Source organism: Magallana gigas, chromosome 8 (genome assembly GCF_963853765.1).
Source record: "Magallana gigas chromosome 8, xbMagGiga1.1, whole genome shotgun sequence".
In the NCBI taxonomy this organism is placed as follows: Eukaryota; Metazoa; Mollusca; class Bivalvia; order Ostreida; family Ostreidae; genus Magallana; species Magallana gigas.
Window position 1 is genome coordinate 12,294,772 of NC_088860.1, and position 27,964 is coordinate 12,322,735.

At 32.0% G+C, this 27,964-nt stretch overlaps 2 protein-coding genes across 7 annotated transcripts; both read right to left on the bottom strand.

Annotated features, from left to right (window-relative positions):
- Positions 1-2,480: 2,480 nt before the first annotated feature.
- Positions 2,481-10,381, bottom strand: LOC105322815 (uncharacterized). 2 transcript variants are annotated; one of them, XM_011421710.4, is made up of 14 exons: positions 10,185-10,381; positions 9,655-9,707; positions 8,953-9,007; positions 8,641-8,697; positions 8,491-8,551; positions 8,184-8,271; positions 7,898-7,987; positions 7,266-7,301; positions 7,009-7,087; positions 6,741-6,871; positions 6,289-6,365; positions 5,841-5,911; positions 4,768-4,949; positions 2,481-3,843 (listed from the first exon to the last, which is right to left on the bottom strand). In XM_011421710.4, the coding sequence occupies exons 1-13, from the start codon at positions 10,239-10,241 to the stop codon at positions 4,794-4,796; spliced, it is 1,011 nt and encodes a 336-aa protein (XP_011420012.2). In that variant the 5' UTR covers positions 10,242-10,381; the 3' UTR covers positions 2,481-3,843; positions 4,768-4,793. The 2 variants fall into 2 exon arrangements, with proteins under 2 accessions (XP_011420012.2, XP_011420015.3); XM_011421713.4 differs by lacking the exon at positions 4,768-4,949 and having other exon boundaries at positions 10,185-10,342.
- A 2,481-nt stretch (positions 10,382-12,862) lies between these two features.
- Positions 12,863-27,917, bottom strand: LOC105322814 (uncharacterized). Of its 5 annotated transcripts, XM_066069596.1 has the most exons (11): positions 27,776-27,797; positions 27,433-27,530; positions 21,712-21,760; positions 21,528-21,619; positions 20,024-20,203; positions 15,669-15,800; positions 14,743-14,874; positions 14,231-14,272; positions 13,946-14,066; positions 13,744-13,843; positions 12,891-13,413 (listed from the first exon to the last, which is right to left on the bottom strand). In XM_066069596.1, exons 3-11 carry the CDS (start codon positions 21,753-21,755, stop codon positions 13,192-13,194), a joined length of 1,065 nt encoding a protein of 354 aa, XP_065925668.1. In that variant the 5' UTR covers positions 21,756-21,760; positions 27,433-27,530; positions 27,776-27,797; the 3' UTR covers positions 12,891-13,191. The 5 variants fall into 5 exon arrangements, with proteins under 5 accessions (XP_065925669.1, XP_065925666.1, XP_065925668.1 ...); XM_066069594.1 differs by lacking the exon at positions 27,433-27,530 and having other exon boundaries at positions 12,869-13,413; positions 13,946-14,063; positions 27,776-27,915; XM_066069592.1 differs by lacking the exon at positions 27,433-27,530 and having other exon boundaries at positions 27,776-27,910.
- Between the last annotated feature and the right edge of the window lie 47 nt (positions 27,918-27,964).

Sequence of the window (27,964 nt, forward strand, 5' to 3'; positions counted from 1 at the left end):
TAGAGGCCCATATGAGTTTCTCGGTCACTTCCCAAATTGTATTTTGTACATCAAAGGTCAACTTTCAACAATTTATCTTTTATATAAATAAAGCATATACAACTCCCTTTCTTCCAATTGCAAAAAATGTATCGATTCTAACCTCATTTTTCCCTTTTAAAACGCGCAGGCCAAGATTAAAAAGTCTTACATAGCTTCATCTTAGAATGTTATTAGTTCAAAGCATATAATTATAACGTCATAAGAAGTTCATAATGCAGCAGATTTACTGCTACCGATACAGCGATACTTTTACTAATGGCAATATCAAACTATTTGTAAAATCTGCCAATGTTTTTTTTTAATGTTTATGACACAGGATTCAGCAACTACCGGCTGTTGACAGGTAGCTTAGATACAGAGCAGGCAGTGGGAAATGTGGACACATTTCTGTCGATAAGTAATCCACTCAGTAAATGACAAATATTCTACAAAAAAGGTAAAAAATTATTTTTCACATTTTTGTTTACCTTTAACTTAACAAAATATGGTGTTTCAAATATTATCGAGGAGCAAGTTTGTAGCAAAACAAAATACGGGCGTAAGGCATCTGCATTTATCAATTTCAGTTGAAATTCTTCAAAGCAACTAACTTTCATCGAAAACTTGTGCAATAAACGGTTTATGTAAACATTGCATTTATAATAAGATGATAAAAGTTAGAACGTATTCAGTGTACCGGTATATCATTTCAAAAATATAATATGTGGTTTTAAAAACTAAAAATTGTACAATTTTTATTTATAAATGCATTTTAAGAATTCTTGTAAAGGTAAAATATGTGAAACCCCTGCAGGTTTCGAACTCGTGACTTGCAGATCAGTAGTGGATGCTTTAAATCAACCGTGTATACTGGGCTAGGCTGTTGGGTATCACGATAGTGAAAGAAAAGGTGTATCAAAATACAGTTAGTTTTATTGTTTATTTCGAAAGATATTACGTCACACCATGAAGTGTTCATACTTCTTAAACTATATTTAAAAGATACGCGAATCCTAAAGGTAAGACACGCGCATGTCTATTTTCCAAATTCCAATTAAATGAAATTAATTTAGCCTGTAGAGTGCTAAAGTTATTAATGAAGCATTTGAAATAAAGTTCCTTCTGGATGAGTTTTCCCACGTAATCGCTGCGTTATAATAGCTTATAATACTAAGGAGGCTTGATGGTCATCAAATCATCCATCAGATCCTCCCTGAAATGTTAGAAATATTAAATTCTGCCATAAACTGTCAAATAGTATAGAAAAAATAACAATATTTCAGCTTTATGATTTTAATGTTTTACTTTATCCTTATCTACATGTAGAGTTCTTCTTTTCAAGGAGATTAATAAATGGCCATGACCATTGCGCCCTCTTAAAGGACTATGTGCGGTATGGTCAAATATCTGCCCCCGATTTCAACCAATTTTTAAATAGTATCGTATAAAAATGAAATCTTCACAAATCATTGTAAAGAGGATGCCTATAACTTTAATCTTGATTTTAGTCATCATTGCTCACTCGCTGTTTATCTATGACGTCACCTAAATGACCTAATTCCCGCTTTGCAAACAAATGAAGATATTCTCATTTTTGCTCTATATTTTGCATTCGGAAATATAGAGCGCAGGTCTGCTCAAGTGCGATTTTAACATATGTTTTTCTTCAGATAGTTATACATATCATACTAAAAAATGGTACTTGAGCAAGCCTGCGCTCGATGTTTCCCAGTCGAAAAATCATCGGAAAACACCCATATTTTGCCACAAAACATCAATTTATCAAAATAAAGCAATATTCATGACGTCATTTCTACATTATGACGTCACTGTGGTAATAACCTTTTACACCTTTATTTCCAATATGATTTTAACTATCTTTCACCTTATTTTAAAGCTCTTTCTAGAACTTTGATTTTGGGGGGCAAAAATTGCATAAAACCGCACTTAGTCCTTTTTACCCGAAATACCTTCTCGTGTAATCTTTGAGGAATCTCTTCACAAAATTGCTCATTGGAACATTAATTTTGCTTGGAGTATATTGTTGCAGCCTTTTCAATAGTCATCATTGGGACACTTTTACACAATAAGTGTTATCCAAAACATGTATCACTGGCTTCAGGATCATGAAACAATCTTATACTCAGTCAGAAATTCCCACGTCTCCATGGTCTTATTTAAAATCTTCATGTAAAGTGTCCCATGGTACATTTAACAATACAAGATTAAGTTTTCTAAGAAACACTTGCTCACATAACCACTGGAAATTTTTTTTTTCAATAAAAGATGCTATTACATGTATTTTTTATATGAATATTCTTTTTAATAAGCGTAGAAAACTATAGAAACTGTAATGCATTTAAAATTTTAAACATGTTGGTAAATGACTGGTCAAAAGCAACAATAACTTTAAATTATAATTGAAGCTCTCTCTCCCAAGGAAAGATGAAAGCAAGAAAACAATTTAATAAAATTTTAGTTTTTTAATAAATATAACAACAGCTGACGTAGAAATATAGAAATGCACATACATTGTATACTTAAAACATGAAGTTATAAATATGTTTACGTTATATTCTAGAGTTAATTCTCAAACCAGTATTCCCTGTTTGTATATTATATGCATATGAATTTGTTCTTTTCTATACTCGTAAATCATGATTAATAAATGCAGACACATCATCTACACATTTACACAAAAGCTACCAAATCGTTCACATTAAACACAAAGTAAATAAATATATAAACAACATTCAACTGTTTGACACATATAACCATGTACATGCATATAATATTTTATTAAGAACAGCATCAACAGTCTATTGCACGCATCCTAATTGTTTTTTTATATCTCTTGAGGAAAAATTTCCATTATTCTGATTTAAACATATAAAAAAAAATATGTATTGTATAGTAATCATATTTTTGTCTTTGGAAAGAAAAAATAATTTGTATTTGAGCCTTGTTTTGACTTTCAAATTTTTCCTTTTCAATTTTATACAGAAAAATTTTTATGTATAAGGATCCTTGATACATATTACCACAGAACATGTATTTGCATTGTACTTTTGTGTACATTTTCTCGATAGAATAACATGTAGAAAATTATATGTGATCATAATGTATAACAAAAACGTTTATTTGTTCATGATGCGAGATGTTTGATAAAAGTAATTTAAAATAAAAAAAAAAATAATTTGATTTTGATATGAAAATTAACACAGTAGGAGTTTGAGGGCAAACAGCACCTCTTTTTAAAAATGTTTTACAGTACATTATCCCTTTCAAAAGAAATCTCACTCTAAAAATAATTACTATTCCTTTTAAATATTGTAAAACTTTTTTAAAAGGGGTATTTTGTTATTAGAATTTTGTCTTTGCAAGGTATATACATATAACTGTGAATTTCAATTACCGGGTACAACTATATGTACATGTAATTTCAGATTTCTTTATAAGGAAAAACATTTTCAAATAAATTTTCAAAGGGATGAATGCTGAACCACCTATATTTGAACTTTGAAAATTTGAACAATGATATCTTAAATATCATAGATATGTTGGAGGCTTGGTGAACATGAACTAAACTGCCTTACATGTGTATCTTCTGATTCACATTTTCCTACTCAAGGATCTTGCACCACACATGAATTTCAGTCAGCTCCTGATGATTGAATGCTGTCATCATTATATATGACCTCAAATCCCAGCATTCCCAGTTGACCAGTCCTACTCTTGTTGACTCTCCTCTTCGTCTGTCCGTGACTGTGGATGAAACTCTTGAATTGATGCTGTTTTTGTCATTCTGGCCATAAATGCCACCTGGAAATATATACAATTTTTGAAAATAATTGTTCAGCATTTATTAAAGCAATTATTCTTTTTTTTTTGTTTCAGAATCATGCATGTACATGTACTGGTAATTGAATATTAAGAGAATTTCATTTGCATGATTTTGGATATATCTAAGAACATTAATTCATCACAATATTGATTACATGTCATTCACTTGAAAATGAAAAAAAAAACTCACACACACAAGCACAGTTTCACAACATTTAAAGGAAAACATACAACTAAAGCAGAAACAAAAGCAGAATAACTTTATCAATCAAAACAAAAGAGCAATTACCGGTATAAATTTAGACAAAAAATGGAATACCATATATCCAATTGTTTTCAAGTCAGGTATTGTAGGCTATAATTAAAACTTAAAATGACCACATACAAAACCCTGCATATACTGTATCACACTATCTGAGGGATTTTTAAAAAAAAATTCAAATGTGCATGGTAGTTAATGAATAAAATGAGCACAGTTTCTGTGTAAAATACTAGATTTTTACTTTTTTCAACCAGATATGTTTTGTATTATTTCTTTAATTGGAATATCAAATCTTCAATTCAATGAACTTTTTTTATTTGACCATAATATTTTGATTGTAAAAAAATACTGTTACAAATGAACGTAAATGTTAATGTACCAGGTTTTATCTTTTTCTACATAACAGACATTGTCTTGTATGTTGTAACCCAAGACTACAATATCAAACGTGTGGCAGAATGATCAGATATATAAGATGTGCTTTAATATATGGACTTTGTGGCTCAAATTAAAAATCTGCACATTTGTAAACTACTAACAATAAGAATAAACGAACAAAACTGTCTACGGTAATTTTTACAAACAACTCACACAGGTAAATAACAAAAAAAAAGACACTTATGCCACGCCTGAACGGATACCTTGTTAATACATGTACTACAGTAACTCAGTGACTCCTGGACTGAGGCATGCTGGGAAACCTGCTAGATGTGGAATCTTCCATGAGGGGGGAGGAAGGACACTCCTCAGGGCAAGTAAAATATGAGGCTACTGGGTACTCCCGCACTTTTCCAGGGTTTACGCTGTGACTCAAAAACGCCATCTGTTGTCAAAAAAGAGCAGGTTTCAGCAGCAGATGACATTTTTGATACACTTGTGGTAAATGATGATTTTTGTCTTAGTTTTTTTTTCTTTTCCATATCTTCTTTGTCATACAATTTGTTTGGACATTTCCTTTCTTCCTTACATGCAGTTGTATATGTGACAAAACTTCCAACCCATTCCTTATACTCCAGTTACCGGTATACATGTACCTTATGGATTATGATTATTTTTATCATGCATCTGAGCAGATACAGATTATTGTTCAATCCTCCTGAAACAGGGACATATTTGCCTTCATACAGCAAGACTTCATACATGCTAGGTTTGTACATGTGTATGTAACACCATTGACAAAGCATTAACAAAGCATTCCAACAAATGCACACACATGTATACCAGCTAGGTTACAATGTTTATGACAATAGTTACAATTTTTAACACCGTCTTAACTTTGAATATTTACCTTAACACAAAATTTTCAACATTTTAAGTGACTGCTGATCTGCACATATGGAGCACACAATATTCAGAATATCATTTCAATAAATCAGTCAGATTTTGGTGCAGTGAATCAAAAAAAATAAATTCAATATTTGTTGAGATTTTTATTGACATTTATATGTTGCATTTTTTCTTCAGAACATTTTTAATTGATTAATGTAAAATCTAATTTGGGTACATCTTCATTACATGAACTTTTGTTTATTTATTTGTCTTCTACTATTCCTTTATAGTATTATAGTGATTGCCCCCCCCCCCCCCCCCTTTTTTAATATTCATTTAAATTTTGAAAAATATTGCATTTAAATTTTGGTCAGTCAGTATGCAGAAAAGCAGTGATTGTGAGTGTATATTTCTGAGAAGTAAGATGAGACAACTGTACATGTACCTTGATCTGTGTAGGTGTCAGCTTCCTCAGGGTCTCTCTATCCATCCCAAACACTATTGCATTCATGGCACCTTAAAAACCAAACACATGTTTCACAGGTGTTTTACACTACCTTATATATCAATCATGTAGAAACATAGATTTATATGAATTATGTAGTTCCAGTAAAAACCCAAACTTGATAAACATTTAACTAAATGTTAAAAGTAACAATTAGGCAAGCAATTAAATTCAGCTGATTAAAGGTTGAATGGTTTAAAAGTTAATTGATATAAAAGATCATAGCAAGGAAAATACTAGTCAAAAGAACTGCACACGAACTATCTGGGTATATATACATGATGTAATTTTATGTAAAAGATTTGTTAATCATTTTAATTTTTTTTCTTGGAAATGAACATTATTCTGCAGCAGAGAGAATGGGGGATGGGGGGGGGGATTAAATTACCATGCAGAGGAGCAGTGAGGGCAGCCAAAATAACGAGAGCAAAGACTGGGTCGTCCGGTGCTGCCGCATTCTGAATTCTGTAATACATTATATATATATGTACATCACATTGAACAGGGAAGCAGCAGTATTTAGAGGTGTATCAATATCATATACATGTACATGTAAGCTTTGATCTAAGAGGGAAAAAGGTTTCTTCAAACATTTGAAAAAGTTGTTTAAAGCATATCAAATACAGTCATTAATTCTCCATTAGTAAATAACTGAATGACAATAAATTTAAAGCATTTTCATGAATTGAAACTCTGTTAAACAAATTAGTCATTATACATCAAAAAATTTTCTTTAAAAAGAAGATTTTAATAAAAACAGGTACTTATAATTTTAAAGAACCCAATGGATAAAATATTGAAATGCTAGGAAAAAAGAGCAAAAAGGTAACAAGTGCAAACCTATTTATAAGAGGAAATATAGAGGCAGCCAAATAAATAAATGGGTAAGCTCTTAGAGATTTGATGTCCTCTTTCAACATGGCTGCCTGTCTCTCAGAGTCTGGATCATATGTTCCATGCCAAGTTGATAGCTATATAGTCATGAAAAAAAAATTGGTGGTAACATTTAAAATAATTAAAGAGATAAAAAATCAAATCAAGTGAAATCACATTTACAAATTGGTTTCTTACATAGTTTTTTTAAATATGAAGGAAAATTGACAATTACCCTTCTGTTCAAAGTGACAATAATATAGATATATGTTACGACCAACACAGCGATTGCAATAAACAAGGGACCATACCAACTGAAAAGTAAAAAGTATTGGTTTTTAATGATATAACATCAAATCATGCTAGAGGATTGTGTTTATTTATAATAGTTAACCTTTTAACAACTTTGGTAGAATATATCGACAAAAAAAAATGTCAATCACGTAAAGAATCATACATATATTTCAAGAAATTAATGGACATTGTACTCACATTCCAAATCTCCACCCAAGATCATTTACAATCCAGCTGTAACCATAAAAAGAATGCTTCAAAGGTAAGGTAAAAATAATACATGCTCATGTCGTGACTTTTTCTACAATTTTTCAGCAGTGTACAAAAAATGATAGTACAAGTACTATCTTTCAATGTTGGTTGGAACAAACATGCAATTTTTAACAAAATCTTCTTTTGTTCTTTTTAGAGGGGGGTCTGGCATATCTTTAATTTTAAGAAATAGTATCATATGGATACTGTTTTATCAATAGTGTATCTATATTCATGAAGAAAAAATATTGTACATGTGTATACTGTAGAAGCAGAAATATTTGTAGAGATTCAATTTCGTTATTTTCAACAAAATTAAATCTGTGACAAATTTTTAACCCAAGTATTAATGAATACAAAGAGATTACGATATTAACTATTAAATGCCAAGGAAATCAAATATCTCGTTTAAAAACAATGAAATTTTGACCCAACGAAAATATATGCTTTTACAGTATGTCTTATTATATGATATACAAGTCGTTCATTATTTATGGAAAATATATACATACATGTATTAATCAACAGAAATCAATCAACCATTACACAGTATATATTTCTACAGTGTATTCACTTACCACCACGCCCCAGCTGGTCCATAGTGGTTCCCAGCAAACGGCAGGAAAGATATGATGGCTGGAACCACCCACCCTAGCACATGTAGAGGTCTACAACAGAGTTCACAAAATAAATACACTGAAATTCTCTCTCTCTCTCTCTCTCTCTCTCTCTCTCTCTCTCTGTCCCTCTATTCAACACAACACATCCAAAGTTTCACATTTTAAGCAGCATGCAAATAAATTCACATAATTTTTTTTTTACATATCTAAACTAAAATACACATGAATATATGTGGAAACTTACATTTCAAATCTCTCTATATTCTTTGTCTTGACAACATTCATGAACAAATTGAAGGTGATAATACACACCCACATTAACACACACCAGTCTGAAACACAGTAAATACATATATAAATATAATATAATGTTTCATGAATCAAAAGTCAATTATTAAATTTCTTATTTGTCAAATTAATTTTTGTTTTATGAAGTTAAGTTCTTTTAGTAGGAAAAAGCAATATATTTCCTAAGACAATTTAATGATTTACAACACAAAAAATTCTCATTGACATATGATTTGATTGTACGTCTGATAAACCATACACACCAAAGAAGCTTAGCCACCATGCTTGAAAGTCACAAGTCGGCCCATCAGGACGGATGTCACCCTTAAAGAGAGAAACAGGAAGGATCAGACTAAAGGAGAATTGATAATTTTTACGCGAACTGCAATTTCCTTAGCTTAAGTGGCACTTACCATTAAATATGCAATGCTGTCAAAGAAAGCAGCTATGCTAAGATACAATATCAGCCTCTACAAAATTAAAACCAGGCATGTCTGAAGATTACAGAAATGATCTATACAAATTATGATACTGTAGTTACCTCATAAATGAAAAATAAGTCATTGCAAATTTTTTCAACATCATTTATTTCAAGCAACTGATCTCTGAGTTAACAAATCAAATTCTTAATGAAGGAATTTATTTGTAAATCAATTGTCATTTACTGTAATAAATTGTTATTTCATGTTTCAATGTAACAAGCTTAATATATATAGACACTTTACCTGTGAAAATGCAACATGTTTTTTGAACAGCCATATCACAACAATCATGAATAAACTGAAACAAAAAATGTCAATGAAACATAAACTTCTCTGTAAAATACATTCACATTATATAAAATAATCACTCAGTATTAAATTATTTGAATTTGGAATTATTTTGATTCTTGGAATTTGGAGCTTTTAAAAAAATTGCCCTTAGTTAGACTATCCATAGGGAAAATTCATTTTAGTTGACTATGTTAGTTAAAACTAACACATCAAACAATAAAAATTCATGTTACTTGTCTAAGTTAGTCTAACTAAGGGCAATTTTCTTAAAAGCCCTAAATTCCAAGAATCAAAATAATTCTAAATTCAAATAATACTCTGTATTATATATGTTAAACTGATAAGTGACAGACATTTCGTTGCCTCCTCTTGGGTTTGAACCCAGGTCCTATGGCTTTTACAAAATTCAGCACTCCAACAAAAGGGCTGCACAGTTTAAATTATTGCATATATGCACTGTTACATGTAACTATTCATTTTGATTCATTTTCATCACTTTCATTATTTTGAATCTATTTCACTCATAATTCCTCACTCATTAAAATTGAGTTTTAAAACAAATAAAACAGTATACAATAAGCAATTGCACTTCTGTCAATCAGATAATATATATTTATTATAAAAAATATATAAACAACATAAGAAATAGCTTACCATCCAATTAAAGATATTGAAGAGACTCCTCTTCTTACGTGTATAAGAGCATCCTGTAGACATAGTAAAGGGCAAGAATGTCAAATTATAAAATATAAATTTAAGATCCAATTTTTTATGTTTTTTTTTTTAAATTTATTTTTAAAGTTTTCTAGTAGCATCTCTTATTCGTTGTAGAGTATTGAACATCCCCATGAAGACATTTTTATTTCCTGTTTACTTCATTCTTAACATAAACATGACTCATTATAATTACCAGGTTAAGACGTAAGACACATACCATTGCTACATTTATAATGTTTATTGAGCACTATAATTCGCAACTTAATCGTGTTATTCAATCAACAAATTATCAGTTCAGCACGATGAAGTATATATTAATTCTATACTCAAACATCACAAAACAAGAAAAATGAAATCTGACTTAAAAGATAATCATAATGAACGTCGGCAATTGGGACAAGTATAAACAAGAAACGTTTCACATTTTATTTTTATTATTTAAAAAAGAAAATTTAAATCGAACTCACACAGTGTCCCGGGTTGTCTGGAAACAGGGGACACTCCGCTGATTCATTGTAAACCATTGTCACGACAGAAGGCTGAGCTCTGACCGATTTGTTGACATTTAGCAATACAACTGGCGGATTCGATAGTTTACCTCCAATACACAAGAGCTCCGATTGTCTCGGCACAGTTCGACTGTGTCCGTGAACCTCCGATTTGCTGATCTACAATCAAAGTAGTGAAACTACTGATAGGAGTTAAATTGTATAGAACCTCTGGGAAAGTCTATTTAAGCGGCCATTGAAGCAAGATTTTGCTCTAATATTAAAAAACCCGTAAAATAAATGTCGAAAGGTTCTACTGGCGTACGACCAGTTCTCGCCGAGTACCATTTCTCGCCAGTACATTGTGACGTCATTTTATCAACACATAAAATTATAGACGAAAAATGACGTCACAATGTACTGGCGAGAAATGGTACTCGGCGAGAACTGGTCGCACGCCAGTAGAGTGATTAGATGAAAGATCTCTTTGAATGAATTGTTGTCGCACAGACATATTGACCTGAATTAGATAACCCCATTCCCTTCCGAGAAAAAACGTTTAATTAATGGTTAGAAACGATTCTATCCTATGCATACTGCGTAAATATTTTTAAAAGGGTTTAATTATTAAGTTTTTGAGTGCCGATTTTCTTTGATTGTTCCCTAGAGGGTTTTTTTAATTATCAAACGGGAGGGGGGGGGGGTATATACACGTTTATACACACTTTTCTGTTTGATTACATGTAGGAAAATGAGACATATCATACTCGGTATACAAGATGGGTGTGGCAAGAGAAAGAACCAACTTTCTTATGTTGCCAAAGGTCAAAGTCACCATTGACCAGTGTTGACTATAAAGGCTATCCCATCTTCTACGCAATTATCAACTTAATACATACTACATGTAGGCTTTATGATAAACCATTGAAGCCCGGCATGATTATAAAGTACTGAAACTTGTGTGTCTATAAATATAAATGTTTTCTTTGATTGTTCGTTTAGGTTTTGAGGTAGAAAAGATTGTAGAAAACCTAATCAATAATTGCGTAAACGGGTATGATTCATTACATATAAATTTAGAAGTGTAACGTCAAAACGTTCAATTCGTTTTTAGATGTCAACATGATGTAAATACTAAAATCAAGAGGCCCAGGGGCCACATCGCTCACCTGAGCAACACTTGCCTTAATTTTGATCAAATTAGCATTACAATATCAAAATATCTTGACAACTAAGTACAGTATATCTTGCTAAAAATTTTTTTGAAAATCTGCCAATTTTTATCCACCTCTTTTTTTTGGGGTAAATACCAAGCCCCTTTTGTTATTGTACCTGTAAGAAGATTTTTCTCTATTCCTATATACCCCCTCCCCATTTCGCGGCCCCACTTTTCTCTAGGGAATGATGGTTTCATCAAACTTAAATCTGCATAACCTGTGCTTTCACACTAAGTACTGAGTTTTGGATCGAAAACTTTCCCAGAATATTTTGAAAGATTTTCTCTATATATTCCTATGTAAAAATTCAAACTGCCATCACGGCCCCGCCCTACCACTATAGGGACTGTGATTTTGCAAACTTGAATTTACACTACCCGAGGATGCCTCTACACAAGTTTAAGCTTTTCTGGCCAAAACGTCTTTAATGAAGATTTTTAAAGATTTTCTCTATATATTCCCATGTAAAACTTGATCTCCCCTATTGTGGCCCCACCCTACCCCAAGGGACTATGATTTGAACAAACTTGAATCAACACTACCTGAGGATGATTCCATTTTAATTTGAGCTTTTCTGGTCTTAAAGTTTTTGAGAAGAAGATTTTTAAAGATTTTCTCTATTCCTATGTAAAATTGATCCCCCCATTGTGGCCCCACCCTATCCCCGGGGACCATGATTTGAACAAACTTGAGTCTACACTATCTGAGAATGTTTCCATTTTAATTTGAGCTTTTCTGGTCTGATAGTTTTTGAGAAGAAGATTTTTAAAGATTTTCTTTATATATATTTTCCTATGTAAAACTTGATCCCCCAATTGTGGCCCCACCCTACCCCCGGGGACCATGATTTGAAGAAACTTGAATCTACACTATCTGAGGATGCTTCCACTCAAATTTGAGCTTTCCTGGCCAAATAGTTTTTGAGAAGAAGATTTTTAAAGATTTTCTCTAGTATTCCTATGTAAATCTTGATCCCCCTCTTGTGGCCCTTCCCTACCCCCGGGGACCATGATTTGTACAAACTTGAATCTACACTACCTGATAATTCTCAATTATCTCCCCTTTAAAGAGGGCGTGGCCCTTCATTTGAACAAACTTAAATCCCCTTTACCTAGTGGTGCTTTGTGCCAAATTTGGTTGAAATCTGCCCAGTGGTTCTTGAGAAGAAGATGAAAATGTGAAAAGTTTACAACAACGACAACGACGACAACGACGACGACGACAACGACAGACAATGGACAAATTGTGATCAGAAAAGCTCACTTGAGCCTTTGGCTCAGGTGACCTAATAAAAAAGTAAACATTCTTCAATAGATGTGTGCAAAGTTCGAAATCTTGGTCCCTCAAAATAGATATATAATTGATATATTGTTGTGTAAAAATGGTCACAAAAATAAAGAACAAAAAGATTTCCATGCTTGCCTTTTATATCTTGATTTATTATACATGTACACATTATATATACATCAATTATTAATATTGTTAATTGTTAATATATAAGCTTGGGCTATACATCAATATACAGTTTAATAAAGCTGCAAATAAAGTGTAAAATATATATTTTCATAATAATAATTAGACAAGTTTTGAGATATTTTAAACATAAGTTTTAACATACCATGTATCAAAACATTATGTGAATGCAATATTTGACGGATCCTAAATAATGCACATCTAATAAATATCAAAACTTCATTTATTAATATAACATGTCAAACATTAATTTGTTGTATGATAAATCGCTATATAAATAGTAAGTAATCACCAGTCTATGCGGTAATATGACGGATATGGCTATAATCACACGGATCTCCAATGTGAGCAGAATCTGATGCAGCGCATGCGTGATCATAGTTATCGGCACCATCCTGTTTACCTTGCTCATGTAAATGGTTGTAAACGTCATTTTGTGTCTGTCCATTTCCAAGTTTTTCATACACATTGTTGTGTATTGATGTTTCTTCCAAGCAAGAGTATGGAGATACTTCTCGCTAAAATTAGGAAATTTGTATTTTTTTTTTACTGTTCGTAGATTGTTTCAACGAACGTGCAGACATAAAATATTCTTTTATTGTTTGGATCAAACCTTATAATCGAGGCTGTGAGGTTGTGGTTATATATATACTAATAATATAATCTTTACATTTACAATCAAACAATTTTGTGCATTGGCATGAAATTCATAAATCAAACAGAGTAAATTTTTACAGTGCAAAATGTCAATTTTGATAGTTAAGTACATGATAAAATTTCTGCATTGACTTATTCTTTACCGAACTGGTTGTTCATAATTCATCATATGTACACTATTTTATTGTTACCTTTTTAGCTTTTGTCTGGATGTTTTGGAAATCATTGGGGTCAGCAACTTTTGCGGAACTGCATGCATCATTATCAGAAAATGTGACGTTGAGTTCCTCTCTTTATTAAAAAATCCAAATGATTTTCAAATATATTTGATAATTATATGCATAAATAAGGAACAAAAGAAGTTTTAAAGTAAATTTAACTGAGACAACTGACCGTTTGTTGACATGATTTTTGGATCGCCTGTAAATAATCGCCACAGCAGCTGTTGTAAGGATCACGCCCAAAAGTATTCCGCCAAATAATGCTCCGAGTGTAGTTCCTATTTTGGCTTCTTCTATGTATCATGCGATGATAATATATACATGAAAATAAAAGTTTGTCAAGATATAACGCGTCTCAATAAAACTTGTGTGAAACTACTAATTTGTACATAAATGCAAGTATTATATAAAGTCACAGATACTGTGTAGTAGTAAAAGAGTTATAAGGATTGATTACCTTGATGATGTTGTAGAGAACTTGGAAGGGTAATTTCCTGACCTACACAGAAATAAAATGTTGCATACCGATACCGTACTAGAATGGACATGGCATTTTGTGTAAAATTTAATTAAGCACACCACTGATTGTAAAAAAAATGTTTTTCACAGGTCTTCGGATCGCTTGGATTAAATAAAAATATGAAAAACATTCTCTTTTTGGATATGTCGGTATGATCTAAACTTGTGATCTAATTTACGCCATCAAATGCGCTGAATATATAATTGGTACTATGTTCTAGCAATCGAAAATTTTCAACTAACTTTCTTAATAAATGTTTATTTGATATATGGAGGGGAAATCAAATCGTCTCAGTTGAAGTGAAATTTTGCATTTGCAAGGTTTTTTTTTCTATTTTATGTATTAAAACAAATAAATGTAACTTAGCAAATGCATTTAGAATTACATTATAAACATAATTATATCATCTTCAAAATCATAACAAAAAAGACAAATATAAAGAGGCATACTTTGAACACAATCAGTGGAGTTCTTAGCAGTGTATCCTTCAATACAAGAACATATTCCCCCAAGACAACTGGCGTACGGTGATCCTACACATTGTTCACCGAAGGAGCACGTCTGGTTCAAAGTAAGGTTTCCTATCCAAACAATTAACGACTTCTGTTATGTTTTTGTAATATATACTTTTGCAACTTAATAAACAAGTGTTATATTCTGATAATTTAGTCAAGGGATGTGATAAAAAAAAATAAGAGGGCTGGATGGTCGTAACCATATTAAGGCTAAATTTACCTCCTTTAGACGAAGAGTTCTGTTTTAAGATATAGTAAAATATTCAAAATTTAAGGATAGAATATTTGGAATTTTTCTTTACTAAAGATACTATATTATACAGTTGTTGACTGGGGTCGAGGGCAACAGTTGATCTGTCGGACCGGCTCGCAAACTGTTGCCCTCTTCTAATCAATAACACGTTTTCGCGGAATGTGACGTCACCGGTCAACAGTCTTTTTAAACAATCAATCTTAATAGTTCCAATCTAACAGTTCCAGTCCAACAGTCAAAATGCTGGACTTTTTTCCTAAAGAGTTATATAGTAACTGTTTTACAGGGGTAAAACAAAGTAGTTTATGGCCAAAAATATCACATCTAAGGTAGATCAAAGGGGTAGTTTGTTGACCATCCAGCTTTCTAAATACTTTTTGGTTTGTTCTAAAGATCATTCAAAGTATGCTAACTGTTTTGTAATGATAGTCTGTTTTATTGAATATCTATATCTAAAGTTAAGTAAATGGATTTGTTAACCATTAAAATTAAGAACTGATAACAACATGAAGAAGAAAAATCTTTTTACCAAGAAATTTGCTCTTCTAGTCAATTTCTTCCTTTTAAACAACATTTTAGTATTTCTTGAATAACATTTCAAGCTTACCTTTATGACATTCAAGATTATATAAAACATATCCATCTTTACACACACATTTCCCGAGTTGGCATACTCCAGAATGATTGCTTCCATGACATTGTTCGTCTACCTTGCAGTATACACCCACTGGAAACTTGACTAAAATGATCCATGAAATAATAATTTTAAGTTTTTTTTAAAGTAACAATCATGGAGCATTAGTACGAACGAATCTTCCTTTTTTGAATTTAAGAATGTGCATTGATACATTTATCACCGAATTAATAGATAAATATAGTTATCAACCTTGTCTACCAAGCGCTACATAAGCTGTAGTGATGGTTTAAATTGAAAAACGTGTCACTGATAACGGTTGATTTATTGTTAAACAAATAGCTACATTTATGTTAATATAGGCATTTCTTTTGGGGCGTTCTACACTGTTTTTTTGGCAAGTATTACACTAAGAATCCTTCATACACGATATAGACGCAATGTTTTTACAAAAGGAACATCCAAACAAGTTATTACAAGATCTAAAAACTGTTAATGATCAACATTTGTCTATGGGACGAAACCTCGGGGTTTATTACTATATCACTTCCAACCACAAAGAAAAAAATTACAAAACGTTGGTGGCAAAAAATAGCAAAACGTCCAGATAGAAGAGATACCAGAACAAAAAGAAAGAGTTAAATTCTCTCGCCTTGTAGGATAAAATTGCTTTTCGCTAAGGCTGATCGACTACTAGACGGGTCTAGAAAGATCAAGTTTCAGATACCAAATATTAAGAAAAGGAATGAGAGGAAGATATCAAATTTAGATATCCGTTGCCTTAATTTTTTCATGACTACGGTCCAGCACTATTTCGTAAAGTAAATCAATTTTTGGATAACGGAAAGGATAATATTTTGGTACACCCATCGTCAGAAGTGTACAGTTTTCGGAAGCGCTGTTTGCCAAAATTAAACAGAGAGAACAATAGTTCAGGAAAAATGGAACTCGATTCCTGTACGGTAGTAAACTAGAGTTAGTCTATACCCGTCTTCTAGATTTAATTTACATTTGTATGATTTGATTTCAACCCACCATTTCGCAAAAATATACAACTTTATTGAGCGTATTACTTATCACTGTTGGTTCTTTAATAAGTTTTTATACGTTCAAAGTAACATGTATTTTGAAATAGGTGTGCACAAATTTCTTTTTTTTATTATTCAATCATGTATATGGAATGTAAGACAATTAAGTTTTGTTTATTACGTATTTTGCGAGTACATATAATGTGTCTGGTTTTCCGCATTTGAAAATAAATATCTTAATACCTGTGCTCCTCAGGTGTAATCTACTTATCAATGATCTCAGGTGTTGTCTTTAGTTCAGCATTCGTTCAAATGACTGCTATGTTAAAGGATGTGCTATGTTAAAGGATGTGCAAGGCCTATCCAATAGACTACCAATTATAGATATTACAAAAGATAAACATTTCAAACCCGTTAATTAAGTCCTTGTTAAATTGGTCGAAAATACATAAATGTTTTTGTACAACCAGCTGTACATACTTTGTGGTCAAACTTGAAACCTTCCTATTCGGCAATATCAGTAATGATGAATGAAGTTTAGCTTTTCATTTACAAAATTATGCGTAGATTTTGTGTTTGGAAGCCAATACATTTTAACAGTTTTCTGAAATTATGACTTGTTTGTTCCTGTTTGCGCTGAAGTCACAGAGTAGACATATTTGTTGGGTTACAGGAAATTGACAGATAAGAAAGACAAACAATATCTAATTATCTTATTCACAGCAAACGTGGTGCTTGTGGGTCGCCAATGTATAACCGCTTGGGTCGTTTCGCTTACATAAAGTTCATAAGATGTATGATTTAAGATTCAGTGTCTGACACAGGCATGTGACAAAAAGATAAGTGTATGTGTTCCTTACTTCAAAAAAGTTCTTTTTTTATATTTACAGTTATAGAAAAATACCCCCTTCCTGGTCAATTCTTATCTGGTCTTTCCTCTTTCAAAAACATATGCTACGTGCCATTGAAACCAAACTAGTTTACCTGATTTCATAAATGACTTATATTACTTTTTTATCTGTTCAATTTATTTAAATTATATTAATTATATATTAATTAAATTATATACTGATAAAAAATCATCGCATCAAATCTATACACATGTATTGTATTATCTTTAACTACAACAAAATTCTAAATTCAAAGTGCCAAAATTTGCAGAAAAATAATGGAATCGGAATTTGGTGGTAATATGCATTTACACATAAATAAGCACACCTTGTATTAAATACCAACATAGTTTCACGCAGTGGTGTCAAAGAAATTGAGCCCACAGACTGTTCATTACTTTATTAAATAAACGGCCAAAATTCTATGATATTCTAAAAATAATTATGGAATTAGAATAGCCTGGTGATATGCTCGTCAACCCACTATGTCCAAAATACAAGTACCTGCAAAGTTTCTCGAAATTTCGTACAGCTGTTTAAAAGGAGTTGCACTTACAATCTTTTTTTTACTATATTTAATATATGGCCAGCATTCTAATCTCAGAAAGACCGAAATTCCAAGAATGATAATGGAATAAAAATTTCTGGTGATATGCACGTCTTCACATAGTGTCCATCATTTCTTGAAATTCCATGCAGTGATGTAAGAGGAGTTGCACTTAAAACCCCCCCCCCCCCCCCCCCACAAAACTAAACATGACTGACTATGGTTTAGGAGTTGTGAATGTTTTTTTGGAAATCCAATAACTTCTTTAAGGTCACCCCTGATTCTTTGAGCATGAAAAGATTGAAAGATCTTCTAAGTGAACTGATGATATAGATACGTGTATACAATAGGGGCAACAACTCTATAACTATTAAAGGTGGGACAAAATTACTTCATTTTAACATGTCTTAAAATGTCACACTATATCAACAACAAAAAATTCTATTATATCATGTACAAAAGAGATATTTTAAAAACTCCCGAAAGCATAAAAAAAAAAATAGAATGACCTTGACCTTTGACCTACATGACAATTTCATCGGCCAAGGTAGACCTTTCCATCCATAGTAATATGATGTCTCTATGAGAAATGGTAAAATGTTGTTAGTTTTATCTTTAAAAGGGCCTCAGCATCTTTCGGTCAATGTAAGAATAAATTGTAAAATCCTTTTAGTGAACATAAGACATTGTGAAGTTTAAAATCTTTCTCTCTTATGCTTTTACAGAAGTCGATAACATGCATTACCAACACAAAGAGCAAAATTCTGTACCCGTATAGAAGGTTTTCATTCACAGGGTGAATGCCCAAATGATTTTTCATGTTGTTGAACATATGCTATTTAAATTTTGTCTTGAAATAAAAAAAAATCTTTGGCAGTAAAGTAATAAAAATAAGAAACGGAACAACCAATAAAACGAGCAATGGTTATTTCCACGGCAACTTATTTAATTATTGCATTCTATACATAAAAATTATTTCATTCTTGAAGTGTGAACCTGCATATTGGTCATCAAAATGTTCACTTAAAAATCTAACACTATCTTTGTCTGTAGTCCCACCTATTAAAATTTAGCTGCAGGACACCTTGAAATGTAAATCCTGAGCAAATCTATCAATACTCCTCTCAGCTCTCTCGCTCTCCACCAAATTATGAAATACACCGATAATTACGGAAGCGTACTCATAGTTACTAAATCTGACCGTACAACATCTATAGTATGTATCGGCAGAATGGCAAAGCTTTTCACTATCATAATTGAATGACCAAAAACAGAGAAGCCTTATAATTTCTTTAATATGCTGTCCTCCTTAAAGAACTGATGATAACCACTTAGAAAAGGAAACCCCTTAAGTCAGAAACCAACCAAGAACAATGTTTCTATTCACAAAGTAGACATCAACTTACCTGACCTACAGTGACATCAAAGAACAATAGTTCGTAAATCAAATCCACGATATATCCACCAGCAGATTATCAGTCTGGCAGACGACTTGTCACACAAATTACTGATTTCAAAACCCGCAACAAAACTTTAGATCTAATGTTCCCAGCACAACCTTCATTTGTAAATAGATAAAATCCCTTACCACATTTGGGCAAGTGACATCATTCTGACTGACATCTTATAATTAATTTTTAGGAGTATGATGCCAGCAAAACAAAAAAATTACAAGTAGGACAGAGCTGACACAATTAACAACAAGATATACAAAAATATCAGAAAGAGTACATTTATTTTTGAAGTTCTCGTAGTACACGTATTTAGGTCAGCCTGCAACAACCTGCATGTTTTATCAAACAACTCACTGTATAACGATATGTGTATTATTGGTTCATATAAAATTAAGTTGCATGTACTTGCCTTTATTCCATGTCGGGCAGATGATAACCATAGATACCGCATGGGGATTGTATGACCATGTACATGGTTCATACGCGTAGGTTTTATCATTGAATTTTATGTCGACTTCCCATAGCCTATTGCTATAGAAATCTATATCTTCTATTGTGACTTTGCATTTGGTTTGACATGTAATGTTATCTGTAATGATAGAAAAAATGTTTAAATAAATACAACGTATAATCGTAAAAGTAATTTCAATCTCAGCATTTACTTAAATAAGGGTTTTAAGGAAGGGTTTTTAAATCTGTAAATAAACACTGTATACTCTAATTACCTAAAAAGATCTTGGGTTTGTACCTAGCCCTCCTCTGAATAATACTTAGATATATTCTTTATTGTGATATCGACTAAACTGTGTAATACTGTATTAATCACATCATGAATTTAAGTTACGGTTTATTATAAATAAATAGAATTTCTTTCAAAATAAGTATTGAAAAAAGGTGGCCACAGAGGTCGATTAAAGTTTCCCAATGACAAGTTCATATTCTTCCGTTTGAAATAATGATCTTTGTAGATCGTAGTTACATGTATTTGTCCAATGTAGATAAATGTAAATGCATTGCTATGCAATAAATGGATGTGGAGTTAAGAAATGAGTCCTCTCGTTATCAGACATACTTCTAATTTTAAGCATTTCATGAAATTTTCATACAATCAAGCAGACTACATGTATATAACCAAATGATAGTTTGATAGTATCAGTTTAATAAAAAAAACTATATATGAAATGAGTCGACCCCATATTTCGCAGTTTTTTAAGGTGTTTCAGGTAAAATTATGTTGCTTTTTAATATTTGATTTAATATATGTTTTCACTTATTTTTCTGATTTGTTTGCACTAACTGGTAGTATATGAAGTTGATAGTGACACTGCTTTTGTAATTCAATTAAAATAAGTCACAAATTGGCATTCTTAAAAATTTTCTTTCAATGGGAAATATAGAGCAACGCTTTGAACAAGAACAAACTTTTTTTCAGTTACAAGTCGTTCCTTTGTTCAAGCAATCGCGCAATGTTTTCTGAATGAAAAACTGTTTGAAAACAAGCGGTTTTGGGCTTAAAATATACATACACATCAATAAATATATATACTGATTTGATATTTTAAATTATAAAATTAACTCTGCTAAATAGTATTGTTGTAGATATGTTTTAAATCATGTTTTAAAAACAGCTTTTATTAAAAGAAAATGGAAAATAAAATCACTTTTTGAGTAATCATGAGTTTCAATGGCAACTTTTTTTTTTAGATTTTATTTTTCCCATCTGTTATTTTTTATTATTAAATTTGAAAAATAACTGTAGTTTACCGATTACTAATATTGTAACCATAACTTTGTTACTATAGTTCTGACCGAGTAACATTGCTATCCATAGATTTAAGAATATGAATAATCATTATAATCATTTTCATAACAATTTTAAAAAGTCAATCTTCTTGGAGTTTCAAGTTACCTACAATCGTTTAAAAGCTCCACTGCATATTCTCGATTAAAGTCACACTTGTTCTGGTCAAATATGAATTTGATGATTGTCTCTAAACAAAGATTTCTGAAAAGAAAATCATCTATTGCATTTATTTAGTCAGTTTGCAAGCAATTTCATTTCTCTCCTCACTTTAGGTCGTTTTCCTTTTTTCATACCCCTCAATATTAAAGGCTGTTGATTCATCTAACACGATCAGCATGACGTCTGAAAAATAAAAAAAACCCAAATCATTAATTCACTAACCTATCTGACCAATAAGCTCCTAACGTATGCTTATATGATTTACGTAGTGTCTTCCCAAGCCTTTTGTATCAAGACCTCTTTTGGATCACGTATTGCTAAGACAATTTCCCCCTTTTAAATCGTTATCATTTTAAATGCACGATACGATCCAAAGTTTTAATTAAGTACATGTATATGTTTACCCACAATTTATTATGTACAAATGCATATGACTGCATTGAATATCTTTAAAGGCATATTGCCTTGCCTAGGTTACTAATTGATAGGGTACTCAATTGACAAAGACAATTGTTGTTATCGCCTCCCTTTCACCCTAACCTGCACAAAGTGGGTGATCTGTACAGCATCAGTCCCCTACAGACCACATAACTCAAATGTAGCGCCAACCCAAACAAAGTTTGTTTTACTTCTCTTTGTTAAAATTTTCAGAAAAAAATTTACATCCATACATTCCAATCTGAGCAATCTTAGTATAATTGAATGAAAATATTTTTGGTTGCTACATGTATAATTTAAAGTCAATTTTGCAGGCAGTTGGCTGCTGTTATGTCTATTCCAGTCTAAATCAACTTGTGTTTGCATGAAATCATAACATATTTTATTATCTATTTATAAATACATTCCAATTTTTAGATATAAAGGTAATGTTAGCGGAATGCGGTAAGTTAAGCAAAAAGAAAAATTCTATTTAGGTCAGACGAATCGGTATATGAATTTTGACTAAAGATTTTAAATACCCAGTAAAGGAGAGATATCAAGTTGAACAGAACAGCACCGTTAATCGGCTTGAGCAATCAGTGATAGTGATGTTTTATAAAGGTATTCCGCTGGGAGCGGATGACCTTACTATTATTCTGAAAAATTTCAGATTTCTTTTTTATTTTTTTTCCTTCTAGACGCCAACTTTGATCCTTAATATCTCGCTCGTTTGTTCACCGATTGTTTTGAAATTTTCAGGTCTGATAACATGCCGCGCGATGTTGTAGTTGCATATTTTAGTTGATGAAAATCCCCATCTGGTTTTGAGTTATTCCCTTTTTAGTAAAATCTAACGACTTCTTTTGTCCGGAGGGTTTAGCTTTAACGATGACTGGCAGAGTCTCAAAGATGGGCTGGTTTGAAAGCTGATACGTTATATTTGTGCGAGACATATTTTATTTATTATTTAAATGCAAATAAAAGGAGTGGTATAGATGTTGAAACAAAGGTTAGAAAAAAATGCAAAAAATTCGCGTATTTTCCGTTTTAGTTTTCTACCTGATAATAACTTGTTATAAGATGTATTTAAAAAGTTCTTGGTCTTACCGAGAGCTTTAATTCGGTATACAGAAAAAGGGGCTGGCCCCTATAATTAAGGAGTTAGAGGCGTCAAAAGTTTTTGTCAATAACTTGTAAAGGAATGAAAATTTCTAATGCATTATTGAAGCAAAGTTGTAAAGAAATTAATTCCGAATCCTTCCGTAGTATTCAATTTAATGTTTTCGTAATTTATAGTCAGTATTTGCAGAAACAATTGTTGTCAGTTCGGTCCATTTTTGTGGTGGTGCGCACTTCTAGGAGGTTATGAAAGGGCTTCTTGTAATGCACTAACTCATACATGCAGAGCGCAAAGATAATTCCACATAAAATTCCCAAACGTTTTTATTTATATGAACATTTTCATTTCATAAAGATGAACCTCTTTGACCTTATTTTTGTTGTTTGTTTCATTACTGTGCCCCTTCCTATGGGTGAATTTATTGATCAAAAACTAGTTCGAGTTTAGGTTTATGGTTTGATAATAGTTTCATATCTGTTTAAAACCAGTTGGGTGGTTTGAAGGTTTAGCACTAAATGGCTGCCGTTGCACTCGCAAACCTACTGGATTTGTTCTTGAAATTTAAAGAAGATAATTTTTGAACTCATCTGCATTTGCATGAAAGTCTTTATTTAAAAGTGCAGACAATTTTTTTTCCTGGCAATACACACATATCAGGTTATTCTGCGAACCCATTGCAAAATTGGCTTTTAGCACCATATCAATATTTTGGAAAAGTGAATCCTGCTATGAAAACTATATTAATATTCATTTTTCTTCATGTATATCAATAGAGATCATTTGATTCACTCAAGACGTTTGAACAAGTTAAAAAAGAACTGGTTTCAAGTGAAATATCCACTAATTACGTGATCTTAGCTCAAAAACCAGACAAATCTTGCTGATTTCAAAGAGCCGTAGTTGAATGGCCAGCAATGAAATAGACTTACTACATGCATTACAATTTGTACTAAAAAAATGTTATGAACAGATCTTTCAATGAATTTTTTTTTCCATTAACCACTTTGAAAGTTTTTCGTTTGCCTGTTGTAAATTGCAAAGGGTAATTCTCAGTGTTTGTATTAATGGAATCGCTCTCTTCCACATTATTATTTTGGTCAGTACTATATGTACTATCATAGATCCTTTGGGACACATATGTTTAACGTTAGAACAATACCCATTTGCCTCGCTGAATTCATTCTTTGACACATGTACCACACTTGAGTATCAACAACTCTTTCGAACATCTCTCCGCCATCTTGAAAGGATTTAAAACCCCCAAAACCGCACTCGAAGGTGGTTTAAGGTTTCCTGGAAACTTGTTTCAGTTTAAAGCCAATAAAAACAAAAACTAGTTTTAGTTTAAAACCAGTTCAAAGCCAGTTTTGCCAATAAATGAAAAGTTTGCAGAACCGAATTAAAACCTAAACTAGTTTTTGATCAATAAATTCGCCCCATATTTAGATGCATTACAAGACTTAGGTAACCGATCGATTGTAGAGTCGCTAGCTGTATTCAGGTTGTCGCCTAGACGACAGTGCATGTGCTTGTAGTGCTTGTACACATGTTTAACGCCCCACTGTTTTACTGTACATAACGGAGACATTTTGAATTGTTTCAGTACTTTGAGATGTGTTGTTAAAATGGTTCTATTGCATGGTAATTAAACTCAACTTTTCTACAATACGTATACACGGTCGTCATATAAAGCACAATGTGTATTACTGACATGACAAATGTACGCTGGCAATTTAAACGAACACGGGGTTGCTCCCGATAGAACATTTCTTTTAAAGCAAGACAAAATACTGATTTACGATGGAGATAATATTATCATCGTGGAGATGATTTTAAAAAGTGAACTTAATATTAGTAAACAACTATATTTGAATCCAAAGACGCTAATTTTAAGTTACGGTTATTGGGGATATTAATTATGACTTGCCCCGCGTTTCACGTTTATTATTTGCAAAACATCTACAAACGAAAATACCAAACAACCTTAAGCGGCAATTTATAAATTATTTATTACATACACAATTCTAAAGAGGTAATTAAATAAATTTTATAAATGCTTTATAATTGTACTCGCTATCTTCCATGGAAAAAGTGGCATGGAAAAAATGTTGTTCATCAAATACGCTGTAGCCTTAGCAATCGAAAATAATTAACAAACTGTATATTAATAGATTGACACATTAACAAACATTCAGACCCGCAATGTGTTGTTTTTTTTTTTTTACAAGTTCTATAAAATGTAGACTCAAAGACTGAATTCTTTACCGTTTTCCGTCTGGGTTATTTTGAAACACATGTGTACGTACGCGTTATGTGTACAAATAGATTAATATCCTTATAGATAAACACTTAAAAAGTATTGGGGTGTTATATTTTAAACAAATATAAGTATTGCTTTCTTAAAAGCTTGCATTAATAAACAAATTATTTTATTGGAAGCATTATTAGTTACCTTAGCTGCATATATGTAGCTCTCGGTCTGGATCCCGGAAAAATTGACTACCATCCGAAATTTTTCATACAAGGGCTACAGACTTGCAGCTAACATTACCTTTAAAAATACATTTTAGAATTTGCCGCTGTTCATAAATTCATTAAAAAGACGCGCAGATTCAGGTAGTTATATCTCGTTTAATATGGGATTTATGACGTCTATTTATACTGTTTTAATTAAAATTATTTCATTATTTCAAGCTTGGGCAAAAACAGTTTCACATGTTATATGACAAAAAGATTAACAATTAAAAATTGAATTATCATGGAGTCCCCCCCCCTCACTATTTTTGGATCATGAAAAAAATGGAAAGAAAATCATGAAATTAGGATTGAAATTGAAGTTTAAGATATACTAACCCCCCCCCCCCCCCCGGATTAGATTTTGAAGATTTTGGAAAATTCAGAATTCCTTTTTCTTTTTTTTTTGCTTGGCAAGATTTGTTGGATGAGTTTGCCCCCCCCCCCACCACTTTCAAAAACTATGCTACATGTACGTACTCATTTTCTTGATTCCCCTCTTTAATAAACAAAACAAACCAACAAACAAAACCGATCCAGATAATATAATTACATGTTTCAAAAATAAACCTAAAAAACAAACCACACATTGATCCTTCACCCACAAAATTGCGTTTTCGATATTTGTCATCGTTGTAGACCCGTGTAACAATCTGTTAAGTAGGTGATTGCACGACAAAGAACTCCTTGATGATCTACGTTTTCATTAACGCATATTAAAGGAAAAAAATATATTTTAATTTATTCTTGAATTTCTTTTGATGTAAAAAAAAGAGAAGAAATTAGTTCTCAGTCTCTCTTTATGCCTGTTTGTTAGCGGTTAACCCAAGTTCATTTTGTATATCCTTTTGTTATTCCAAAAAAATGCGATGTAAATCTTTTTTTCATGCAATATTTCGGATAAAGCAATGAAGAGTAGTATCTTGAAATTTTATTAGACCATAAAATTGTAAAATGCTAACATTGAAAATTGTGCCCGATTTCTTTCTTTTTTAAGGTAAAACTTTATTGATTAAAAAAAAATTCTTTAAAACAAAACAAATTGACATAATCAATAAGAGTTTGACATTCTCCAACTGCAGGTCTGTAGCTCTTAGATTGAAAAAAAATCGGATGGACGACCTAGTACCCAGATCGTCCATTCGAATTTCTTGAATATTGCCATTTATTTCGTACGCGGACGCAATACTTACCGAGACTAAATGGTTCGTATCTTAAGTTTTAACTGCTTTGAAAGGTAATATTGGCATAACGATAATTTTGAAAATGAATAATTAAAGAAAAATTGTTAAAATTACAGTAAAATTACCGGCATCAGTCTTCTACATGTGCGGGGTTAGGGTTAGAAGGGAAGGGGAAGGGTTCCAGACCCCCCCCCCCCCTGCAATTTTTTTTTTCAATTACGTGTACATTATAAACTTACCCAAAATATGCCTCGGACATCCCTTGGCAAACTCATATAACAGTCAGACTTTTAAACCCAACCCCGGAAAATTTTCTGATCCGCGCATGTTCCCCCTCCTCGTAAAACAAAATTATTCTTCAAAACCTCCTGTAAAATATCCAGGATCTCCGCATATATACTAAAAGATTCATTGGCGCTTGCGTTCGATAAAAATGCGTGTAAATTGTTTGCCAATGGTCTTTTTACCTTCATACCTGGCATAACCACAGTCCCACTCTGTGAATAAAATGCAGCGAATCAAACTATAGACAATGTGTTAAGATCTGTATTTGCTTATAAACATGTAGTATAATACTTTGTTTCTTTTACTCATTGTATATACATCTAATATTGTACCATGGTCAGCTACAATTTTTTGTATTACGTCACAAGTATGACGCAGCTACGACGGAAGACCTAATCGTTGCTTGCAACGAGCTCGTCTCTAGTTAATCCTACAATTAGTAAACAGTTTGGTAAAGTTTTATTACGGATCTTTAACGACGATCAATTTCAGTTTATTTTAGTTGAATAGATAAAAAATTCATCTGGAGATGTTATAATCTATTTTTTTAGTACTTCTTATGTTTTAGTAGGATGAATTTGTATGCGATATATTTTTGTAAACGTTTACATAGGAAAACGAATATTGAAACTGAACAGATATCAAAGCGTAAAAAATACAGGTAAGGCTACTTACACACAGTATGCAGAGATACAATCCCCATGTTTGAATGATAATAGTCCTTCGTCACTTCGTAGGCGAACATTTAAATCTAATATATTTTTTATGACACGCTACCTGGCTCTAACATTTAAAAACTTGCATTTCAGGCGTGTGCATTAAAGATATACGTCTGCCTTATATATTGAAGTTTTAAGTTTCTTT

What these genes read in the sequence shown, in the direction of transcription:
- LOC105322815 (XM_011421710.4), bottom strand. Translation starts at nt 10,241, where the DNA reads ATGGTTTACAATGAATCAGCGGAGTGTCCCCTGTTTCCAGACAACCCG. An exon ending in TCAATATCTTTAATTGGATG is followed by an intron (nt 9,008 to 9,654) that starts GTAAGCTATTTC and finishes TTTTTGTTTCAG; the next exon opens with TTTATTCATGATTGTTGTGA. An exon ending in CTTGGGTGGAGATTTGGAAT is followed by an intron (nt 7,088 to 7,265) that starts GTGAGTACAATG and finishes TTTACTTTTCAG; the next exon opens with TTGGTATGGTCCCTTGTTTA.
- LOC105322814 (XM_066069592.1), bottom strand. Translation starts at nt 27,845, where the DNA reads ATGTTCGCCTACGAAGTGACGAAGGACTATTATCATTCAAACATGGGG. An exon ending in ACAGCCTTTAATATTGAGGG is followed by an intron (nt 21,620 to 21,711) that starts GTATGAAAAAAG and finishes TTTTCTTTTCAG; the next exon opens with AAATCTTTGTTTAGAGACAA. An exon ending in TAATCTTGAATGTCATAAAG is followed by an intron (nt 14,875 to 15,668) that starts GTAAGCTTGAAA and finishes TTGTTTGGATAG; the next exon opens with GAAACCTTACTTTGAACCAG.